This window comes from Merops nubicus, unplaced genomic scaffold (assembly GCF_000691845.1).
Source record: "Merops nubicus isolate BGI_N331 unplaced genomic scaffold, ASM69184v1 scaffold14272, whole genome shotgun sequence".
Lineage (NCBI taxonomy): Eukaryota > Metazoa > Chordata > Aves > Coraciiformes > Meropidae > Merops > Merops nubicus.
In genome coordinates, this window is record NW_008595742.1 from 1 (window position 1) to 10,443 (window position 10,443).

At 47.5% G+C, this 10,443-nt stretch overlaps 1 protein-coding gene across 1 annotated transcript in view; it reads left to right on the forward strand.

The window, feature by feature from the left end:
- Positions 1–258: 258 nt before the first annotated feature.
- LOC103769001 (methylcrotonoyl-CoA carboxylase beta chain, mitochondrial-like) overlaps positions 259–10,443 on the forward strand; it is a gene marked incomplete at its 5' end in the record, with an annotated part of 13,262 nt that continues 3,077 nt past the window's right edge. The window contains 9 exons of the mRNA XM_008936169.1: positions 259–428; positions 2,093–2,289; positions 3,661–3,839; positions 5,046–5,126; positions 5,930–6,108; positions 7,539–7,731; positions 8,447–8,538; positions 9,679–9,835; positions 10,332–10,439. Coding sequence (XP_008934417.1) covers positions 259–428; positions 2,093–2,289; positions 3,661–3,839; positions 5,046–5,126; positions 5,930–6,108; positions 7,539–7,731; positions 8,447–8,538; positions 9,679–9,835; positions 10,332–10,439 — 1,356 coding nt within the window. The remainder of the gene's footprint in view (positions 429–2,092; positions 2,290–3,660; positions 3,840–5,045; positions 5,127–5,929; positions 6,109–7,538; positions 7,732–8,446; positions 8,539–9,678; positions 9,836–10,331; positions 10,440–10,443) is intronic.

Sequence of the window (10,443 nt, forward strand, 5' to 3'; positions counted from 1 at the left end):
AACGCTATGACTCTATTACCCCAGCCTGAGGTGTGGTTCCAGCTTTGCCTCCTCAGCTGCAGGAACACTGATTTTAATTTTTGGCAATAAATGCTGTTTCTTCTCCCGTCAGTTCATAGGGTCATGTGGAACACAGCCACGCTGTGCTGCCTGGGCAGGCTGCCCCCCAAAACCACAGCTCGGCTGCTGCCAAGGTCACGAACCTTCAGTTGTCTGTGTGAGAGAAAACACAAGGATTTGTGTGGTGTTGGACTGCAGATTCTGCAGAGTCAGGGGACACACAACGTGCTTCCCTGTTGTTTAGTAAGCAGTAAAGTGAAACACAGAAGGCATGCAAAAACTTACCCTGTTCTTGATGGACGCCTCCCATCTGGGCATCAACGTGTGTTTGAAGAAAATTTAAGGAACAGTGAGGCTGTTATTAAAAGGTAATCAACTGGTTTTGTGTGTTTTACAAGTGCTGTTACTTGTGAGATGATAGGAGTGTTGCTTACAGGCACTTTTAGGAACTCTTTGACATGGAAAGAATGGCAATTAAGAAGTTCAGAGATTAAGAAATTTAAAAATATTGTGGTTTATCCCTAACCATTTTGAATTTTTAGTTTCCTGGCTGCTCTTTTCTCAGGCAGAGAATTTTAGAAGGATCAGCACTTAAAAAACTTCAGCCCTCCCAGAACAGGTGACGAAATGTTGACTGAAATGCCTAAACCTAGATACAGGCTGAAGTTAAAATAGTGCCACGTGACATCTTTTTTGCATATTTCACCAAGAAGTATTTTTTCTAGGCCTTCATAAATCTTGTTTTGTGTTTGATTTTGAACACGAGGACTTAAATGGTGGCTCAGACCTTCTCCTGAAAGAGGTGACAGTCGTGGTGAATTCATTGTGGTTCACTGAGAGAAGCAGGAAAATGTATTTTATGTGTTTGTCCTTAAAGATCAGATGGCAAAAATTCAAAGGCCTTTGTTCAGAGGGATGATGCTTGAGCTGGAAGGGAAGCTGTGGAGAACACACTGTGCCCTCCTGTGGTGGCATTCACAACGTTATGAAAAACCTGCAGCTTTTTTTTCTCCTCGGGTTTTTCAGTCTCTGCAGTCTGCAGGAAGCCACAATAAGGTGGTGGAGTCACAGACAGAGGGGTGCGTAGTCATGTCCACCAGTATCTTGAGTTAAAGGTGATCCATCTGGGTGAAAAAATATTTCACTTTGTTTATTTAAGACCAAAATGGTTTGAGAGAGCACATTTGTAGTTTATTCAGCTCATTAGCTGTGCTTGGTGCTGCCCTGACAGTGACATTTATGCTCACTCCTTCTCTGGATGATTGTAGTGACACTGCAGTATTCAGTGCTTATTTAGTGTATATATTTTTATATTTAGTAGGTTTAAAATGATATACTCTGTGCTGTAAAATATGCTCTAGGCCTGTCAGACAAACTTTTTGAGGAGAAACAGAAGAGGAAGCTCTTGATCAGGTTCTTCCCTAGAGCAGCTGGAATGTGGAGGTAAATGGCTTAGGACCAGCAAATTATGGCAGCCTCATTAGTAGCTGCAAGTTCCATGGGTGAATATTTTGGGGCAGTATCTCTCCAAGTCAGTGCTGGGTGCTTGTGATCAGCCCCTTGTGACAGGGATCAGGTGTGATCATCTGTGGAGAAATATTGTGTGGGGGGTGTACATGGGCAGCACCCAGGGCAGGATAATGCCTGCTAGCTGTGAACAAAGGCCACAGATAGAATACTTAACATCACCTCACTCTTTTTTTTGTCTTTGTGGATAATGAAATGAAAATGCTTGCTTCCAAAACCAAACCTTTGCTTTTTTTTTTAGGCTTTGTAAGAAACTATAATCCATCTATGCGAATTCAGATCCCTTCTCAAACCCTTTCTGTGAGAGCTGTGCAATCCATTTAAGTCCTCTGTGCAGTCTGCTGGAGGGTAACTTGTACCTACCCATCTATGCGAATTCAAATCCCTTCTCAAACCCTTTCTGTGAGGACTACGCAATCCATTTAAGTCCTCTGTTCAGTCTGCTGGAGGGTAACTTGTACCTAAAGGTGGTTTTCATTCACTGAGACTTTGTTTCTTAAATCAGATACTCAGAACTGCTAGAGCTGGTCAGCAAAGGAGGAGGGGAAAACGCCGTCCTGCGCCACACCCAGAGGAACAAGAAGCTATTTGTCCGTGAGCGCCTGAAGCTGCTGCTGGATGATGAGTCTTACCTTGAGCTGTCTCCTCTGGCAGGCCTCAATCTGCCCTATGGTGATGTCCCTGCTGCTGGCTGCCTTACTGGTAACTGCCAGCAAAATTAAGATACTGGTTGTGGAGGGAAACTGGTGGAGTTCAGTGGTTTCGTTGCTCGTGTCTTTCCGTCTGGATCCTGTTAGGTCTCAGGGTGGAGGTGGGGTGAGGGTGTTGCTTTGAGGAGCCCCTGTTGGAGATGTAGCAGGGTATGAAGAAGGGTTTTGAACCAACCTGATCACAGAATTGTGGAATGGTTTGGGTGGGAAAGGACCTTTCAAGGTCATCTGGTCCAACCCCCCTGCAGGGAGCAGGGACATCTGCAGCTAGAGCAGGGTGCTCAGAGCTCCATCCAACCTCACCTGGGATGGTGCCAGGGATGGGGCAGTGACCACCTCTCTGGGCAGCCTGGGCCAGGGGCTCAACACCCTCAGCATCCAAAATCTCTCCCTTCTCTCTAGTCTCAATCTCCCTCTTTCAGTTTCAAACCATCCCCCCTTGTCCTGTCCCAACAGTTCCTGCTCAAAAGTCCCCCCCCAGCTTTCTGCCAGGCCGCTGGCAGGCTTGGCAGCCCCCAGGGGGTCTCCCCAGCTGGAGCCTTCTCCTCTGTGGCTGCCCCAGCCCAACTCTCTCCTGCTGGGCTCCCAGCAGAGGGGTTCCCCCCTCGGGGCATTGCTGGGGCTCCTCTGGCCCCGCCCCAGCAGGTCCCTGGCTCTGCTGTGCTGAATCTCTTCTAGATTTAGTAATTCATTCTACTTAGCTGTTCCTGAGTTTTGTCTCAAGGAATTGAGGCTGATGTGTCAAAAAACTGTTAAGGGAAAGGGGACCAAGTTGCTGTGAGACACAGGAGAGGTGAGATTTATTTTCTAATATTTTTCAAATTATAGACAAGTCTTTCCATTGCATTTTGAAGAGTGCTTCCCATTTAAATGCTCTCCCTGCCCACTGCAGGGGGTTGGACTAGATGACCTTGAAAGGTCCTTTCCCACCCCAACCAGTCAGTGATTCTATAAAAAAATCTATAAAAAGCAACTAGAAGAGCATGGAGTCCTGTGTTTTGTCACAGATTGTTATATTTTTCAGTTTTATATCAATAATTTTTGTCTCCCCTATTACCTCAAGAGTTGGAAGCCAACCTATGTGTTTTTTTTTCCTCCTATATTACCATTAGGAATAAGGAAATTTTATTTCAAATTCTATCTTCTGCCATTTAGGTGTTTTTTTGGTTTTTTTTTTCATGTCCTTGGCTTCCAGCTCGTTTCTCTAGAGAAGAGCTCTTGATTTCTTCCCTCTGTGGTATCTACAATTTAATTTGCAGCTTCTTGATACAACAGCATTACAGCAAGAGCATCCAAGCTGTAACTCAGCCTCCTTTCTGTGGTGTTTTAGAGCCCTGATCAATCTCTGTGGTTCCTCTGACAGGAATTGGGAAGATCGGCGGCGTCTGGTGCGTCTTCATGGCCAATGATGCCACTGTGAAAGGAGGAACCATCTATCCCATTGGGGTGAAGAAACAGCTCAGAGCCCAGGAGATAGCCATGCAGAACAGACTGGCACTGGTGTACCTCGTGGACAGTGGGGGAGCCTTCCTCCCACTGCAGGTAACATGGGCACCACCTCACAGAAGAAAATACCCGTGGTTGTCTTCATCAGATTCATTATAAGCCTCAGGTTCATGTTGTGTTCTCTTGGCTGGCTGAATTCCTCCAGATTTTATTGTGATGTTTGTGATAGTCATAGAGTAACCACCTTTAAAAATAAGAGAATCATGGAATGAGTTGGGTTGGAAGGGACCTTCAAGATCATCCAGTTCCAACCCCCTGCCATGGGCAGGGACACCTCCCACTAGAGCAGGTTGCTCCAAGCCCCATCCAGCCTGGCCTTGAACACCTCCAGGGATGGAGCATCCACAGCTTCCCTGGGCAACCTGGGCCAGGGTCTCACCACCCTCACAGGGAAGAACTTCTTCTCTCAGCTAAATCTACCCATTCAAAAAAGTAGTTTTTGAGATCCTTACTGTAAAAGGAGAATTTCCCCAGGTTGCTTTCCAGTGTACAGAGGTCTTGCTATGACAGAGTCTGTAGGTGTTTCCTCTCCAGAATGAAAGCAAACACACAGAAAAAGTTTTCACCTTACTTAAAGAATTTTGTCAACAACTAAGTAAAAAGGGAAGTCATGCTGAAGTGGGGGTCAGGCTCTGCTCCCAAGGAACAAGGGACAGGAAAAGAGGAAACAGCCTCACGTTGCCCCAGGGGAGGTTGGGGTTGCCCCTGAGGAACAATTTCTTGCCCTGGAGGGTTGCCCAGGGCTGTGCCAGGCTGCCCAGGGCAGTGGTGGAGTCCCCACCCCTGGAGGGGTTTCCAAGCCGTGGAGATGTGGGGTGAGGGACAGGGGGCAGTGGGGACCTGGCAGTGCTGAGTTCATGGTTGGACTCAATGATCTTGAAAGATCTTTTCCAAGCAGAACCATTCTGTGATCCTAAGTCATGTCCTGGGTAAAGTAGGACTGTGACCTTCCCCCTTCTCCACATTTCCAGTGTCACTCCCCAGAGAACAAATCAGTTGCACAAGAAATTACAAAACCTGCCTCTGCTTTGGAAACTTGTGGATATTTTATGGCAGTGCCCAACGTGTGGGGGGCAATAAAACCAGCAACAAATGCTGTAGATGGAGGTTTCAGGTACAGACATTTGTTGTTGGCCTTCCCACTGTTAGTCCCAAGGAGTTGGTGGGTGAATGGAGTAAGGAGGAAGCGTTGGCTTTTGTAGCTGGTACTGAAACTGGCTTTGTCTTCCCCTGTGCCACCAGTCAGAGCTCTTCCCTGACAAGCTGCATGGAGGCAGAGTTTTCTACAACGAAGCCATCATGTCTGCCATGAGAATCCCTCAGGTACAGTCTCGTGGGGAGTACAAGTAAGTGCAGCATGTGATCAGAACACCTCTGAAATAAGTTCTGTTCTGATACAGGTTCTAGGAACAACTCTCAAACACGCAAAACCCTGAAGCTCACTCACTTTTTTCCATTTTTGGGGAAGAGAGTTTCAAATAGGAGCTCACACAAGGGAATATTTCAGCCTTAAGGGTCTTCTAACTGTTTATGATTGATCGTGATGGAAAAGTCAGGAGGTTATTTCAGAATAAAAGTTGAATTCACTCAAGCCCAGCATTGCTCTTTATGCTGGTATTTATATAGAATCACTGACTGGTTTGGGTGGGAAGGGACCTTTCCAGGTCATCTGGTCCAACCCCTCTGCAGGGAGCAGGGACATCTGCAGCTAGAGCAGGGTGCTCAGAGCCCCGTCCAACCTCCCCTGGGATGGTTCCACCTCTCTGGGCAGCCTGGGCCAGGCCCTCACCACCCTCACCATCAACAGTTTCTTCCTTCTCTCTAGTCTGAATCTCCCTGTTCTAGTTTCAAACCATCCCACCTTGTCCTGTCCCAACAGCCCCTGCTCAGAAGTTTCTGCCAGGCCCCTGGAAGTCCTGAAAGGCCACCAGAAAGTCTCCCTGAAGCCTTCACCTCTCCAAGCTGAACAACCCCAACTCTCTCAGCCCTTCTTCATTTCTAGTTCCTTGTTCCCCAAGCTGCGATTTAGTCTCTTGAACGTTTCTGAAATAACTGTGAAGATTTTTTGCCTTTCCTTTCTCCCCTTCTCCAGCATCTTGACTTGCTCTGGTTTTGGTGTCCATCAGGTGGCAGTGGTGTGTGGCTCCTGCGTAGCTGGAGGTGCCTACGTCCCGACCATGGCAGAAGAAGTTGTGATGATTGATAAGATCAGTACACTCTTCCTTGCTGGCCCACCTCTGGTAAAAGCTGCTACAGGGGAAGACGTCTCTCCCGAGGACCTAGGAGGAGCTCAACTTCACTCTCAGTAGGTGAAATAAGTCTCAAAAATAGCAGAGAATACTTGGCTTTAAAGAAACTTAAATAGACAGGGCAAAAGCAGAACCTATAATTACACCCTTTGCTTCTATAGCAGGGGGATCAGCTATAGAGAAGTGATGGCATCATTTCTTCTAATAATCAGGAAAAGATCATTAGAATAAATATTATCAGGATACATCTATTAAAAAAAACCCCATCAATTCTGAGTGTTCAAATACTGTGATGATGGGGAAAATGCAGAAGAAATGATCTTTTTTTCCTTAAACTGATGTGTGGAGAGGTGACTTCTTTCCATTTGTCTTGTTTGTTTTGTTATGTTGTTGTAACGTTGCTTGTAACTTTTGGTAGGCTGCTTGTAACAACATAGAATCCTTCTGGTTGGAAGAGACCTTTGAAATTATCCAGTCCAACCATTAACCCCAGCACTGCCAGGTCCCCACTGCCCCGTGTCCCTCACCCCACATCTCCACGGCTTGGAAACCCCTCCAGGGGTGGGGACTCCACCACTGCCCTGGGCAGCCTGGCACAGCCCTGGGCAGCCCTCCAGGGCAAGAAATTGTTCCTCAGGGACAACCTCAACCTCCCCTGGGGCAACTTGAGGCTGTTTCCTCTTGTCCTGGCCCTTGTCCCTTGGGAGCAGAGCCCGACCCCCCCCTGGCTCCAGGCTCCTGTCAGGAGCTGTGCAGAGCCAGAAGGTCTCCCCTGAGCCTCCTTTGCTCCAGGCTCAGCACCCCCAGCTCCCTCAGCTGCTCCTCCCCACACTTGGGCTCTAGACCCTTCCCCAGCAGCTCCGTTGTCCTTCTCTGGCCACGCTCCAGCCCCTCAAGGTCCTTCTGGGTGTGAGGGGCCCAAAACTGACCCCAGGATTCGAGGGGCAGCCTCCCCAGTGCTGAGTCCAGGGGGACAATCCCTGTCCTGGTCCTGCTGGCCACGCTATCAACATCATCATGCAAATATATTCCTGTGTCTTTTTTTAATCAAGGTAAACACAAAAGTCACAGGGAAGAACTTCCTAACAACTTTCCTGGGGGTTGGATTGCACAGGAATTCCACTGACTGACTGCTTTCAACTCATTCATATGAGAACAAAACCACCCAGGGCATTTGGAGACTCACAGCAGAGCTTAAAGTTTTTTCCCTTAGTTTTTCTGTCAGAATTCAGATTTCACTATTTCCATCCTAATGATTGTGGCTCTCTCTCTCTCTTAGAGTCAGTGGCCTTCCTAACAACTTTCCTGGGGGTTGGATTGCACAGGAATCCCACTGACTTATTGCTTTCAACTCATTCGTGTGAGAACAAAACCACCCAGGGCGTTTGGAGACTCACAGCAGGGCTTAAAGTTTTTTCCCTTAGTTTTTCTGTCAGAATTCAGATTTCACTATTTCCATCCTAATGATTGTGGCTCTCTCTCTTAGAGTCAGTGGCTGCAGTGACCATTTTGCATCTTCAGAAAAGGAAGCCTATGAATGTGTCCGAAATGTTATCTCCACCTTGAATTATGATCCACTGCCAGAAGAGGTTGTGGAGCATGAGAGTCCTCTGTATAGCTCTGAGGAGCTCTTGGGGCTGGCACCACAGGATTCCAGGTGTTCCCTCCCTGTCAAACTGGTATGGGGACAGTTTCTGGGCACTGTGTGAGATCTTGTCATGTCCTTGGGAACCTACATCCCTTTAGTGTCCTCATTCCCCTTCCCCCTACCTTTGGTCTTTTTCCCCCCCCAAAACAAAATCAAGACTCTGTCTTGTAACTGAAATGCCTGATGAAAATACTGAGTGAAAACCAACAAGGCTCAAATGCATCTTGTTTGAGGCTGGGCCAGATGCTGATGCATGAACAGAGACAGGCAGAGCTGCCCACGCTGTTTTCCTTGGGTTCTTCTAGAAGTTTGGTCTCCAAGCATGTGAATCCAGTCTCTTTCTCAGGGGTAAATTCCTCCAGTTAAGGGGCTTGGCTGTAAAAAAAAACACTGTGATTTTGAAGGCAGCTCTGAAACTGTGTTTGAAAGAAGCAGGAGCAACGTGCTGCTGAGTGGTTTTTATCCACCCAAGACTGTAACTGCACGGGCTGGGGGTTTTAAAACATCTCTGTGCACGTGGACAACTGTTCTGTGTAACACCAGAACAACTTTGGAGTTAAACTGGGGCTCAAAAAAGAACGTAGACACAAATGTGATGTTTTGTGAGACATAAAAGCACCTTCTGGGCTCTTTCTTGGGATAGGCAGGTCTCACTCCTGTCTCACTCCTGTTGGCCCAGAGCGTGTCTCTTAGCAGAAGTGTTTTTCCTTCAAGTTGTGTCACAAAGCCTCAATATTTCTTTGCAGATTCTGAGCCGCCTGATGGATGGAAGCAGATTCCAGGAGTTCAAGGCTAATTATGGAACAACATTAGTCACAGGATTTGGCCACGTGGAAGGGTAAGGCTGGAACATTTCACTGTCAAAACCTGGGGCTGTCTTGGTCTTAAATGGCTTCCACGTCGTCGTCAGGTCTTGGAGTGTTCAAAGAATAATGTTTCTAAAGGTCTGAAAGAATTGGTAAGAAAACACCTCTGGAAATCCTGATCTCTCTCTGAGCTCTGAACTCCCCACGTCTCAGGCTGAGAGTGGTGACAGGCAAATGGTTTTCATGACTTGGTGAAATGATTTGTTTGTTCACAAAAACTACTCGCCACACAGGTGGAACGTTGAAGGCCTCAGCAGATGCCATAAGAAATAAAAAGCAGCATCTTTCCAAGTGTTCCTTCCCAAGGGGGTCTGAACCTTGTCATCCCCTCTCCTGTGTGATGGAGGTGGGGTGAGACACACGTGGTAAAACCCTGGGTGGTTCTCTTCAGGTGGGGCTGTTACCCCGTGCACATCGTTCCAGTCAAAGGGTACTGGAAATAATTGTTCAAGAGGTAGTGAAATTTCATTTTGGAGCCTCTTTAGGTTGTAAATATAAACTTTTCAGATTGACTGTTGTGTTGTATGTTAGAGGAATTGGAGAGAGCCCAGACACCTGGCACCTTAGAATTGTTCTGGTTGAAAGAGGACTTGAAGATCATTGAGTCCAACCACCCCCCAGCACTGCCAGGTCCCCACTGCCCCGTGTCCCTCACCCCACATCTCCACGGCTTAGAAACCCCTCCAGGGGTGGGGACTCCACCACTGCCCTGGGCAGCCTGGCACAGCCCTGGGCAACCCTCCAGGGCAAGAAATTGTTCCTCAGGGACAACCTCAACCTCCCCTGGGGCAACTTGAGGCTGTTTCCTCTTGTCCTGTTGCTTGTTCCTTGAGAGAAGAGCCTGACCCACCTCTGGATATTAATCCACATTCATATTTCCACACCAGGAGTACTGCAGCATCTGTGTTTTTTTTTGGGTACATGAGGATCCTAACATTCATAATTCCACATGTTACACACCAGGAGTGCTGCAGCATCTGTGTTTTTTTTGGGTACATGAGGATCCTAATATCATGCAAACCAATATTTCTCTTTCTGTCCTTCAGAACTCTGAGCTACCGTTTCATCCCTTTTGGGGCTCCAGAAAGGAAATGTTTGTGTGTGTTTTGCAGGCACTTGGTGGGGGTGGTGGCTAACGACGGGGAGCTGTCTCAGGATGCCTCTCTCAAGGGCAGCCATTTCGTGCAGCTCTGTGACCAGAGGAGCATTCCCATCCTCTTCCTCCAGAACACTGCTCCCCACGCAGCCCGGCCCACGAGCACCCCACAGGTACTGCAGATTGACTTCAATGTGTTTTATTCAGGCAATGCCTTGTTCTTCTCGTGTGCAGGATCACACTCTGAAAAGTGGGGTTAGGAAAATGATTATTTTGGGATGGTTTAAACCCATAAGCATCATCATTCTTTTTTTTTCTTCAGCCTTCCCATGAACAGTCTCCCTTTATTCTGATTTTAAGCAGGTCTCTACGCTTATATATAATGATAATATCTGGCTGGCAGTGCAAGGTGTAAAGTTTGGAATTTATGGTGCTTTTTGGGTTGAAATACAGCATGTTGATTGTTCAATATTGCTGCCCAGAAGGAGATCTTCCTCTTGTTCTGCTGCTTTATTCTGTCAGCCAAGCATAGGAGGGGCCGTGGTGGTTCCCGATGCCCTGGCAGCGCTGCGGCAGAAACCTGTGGGATTGTGAAGGAATAAACGTCTTAGCAAGACAAGTTTCTAGAAGAAAAACTTGAAGGATCTGTTATTTTTCTTTCCCTTTCAGGCAGAGGCTCAATCCAACCAACTAAAAGCCCAAGCCTCCATGATGGCTGCTGTTGCTTGTGCCTCCGTTCCCAAAATAACCCTGGTGGTGGGCGGCTGCTACGGGAGCGCGC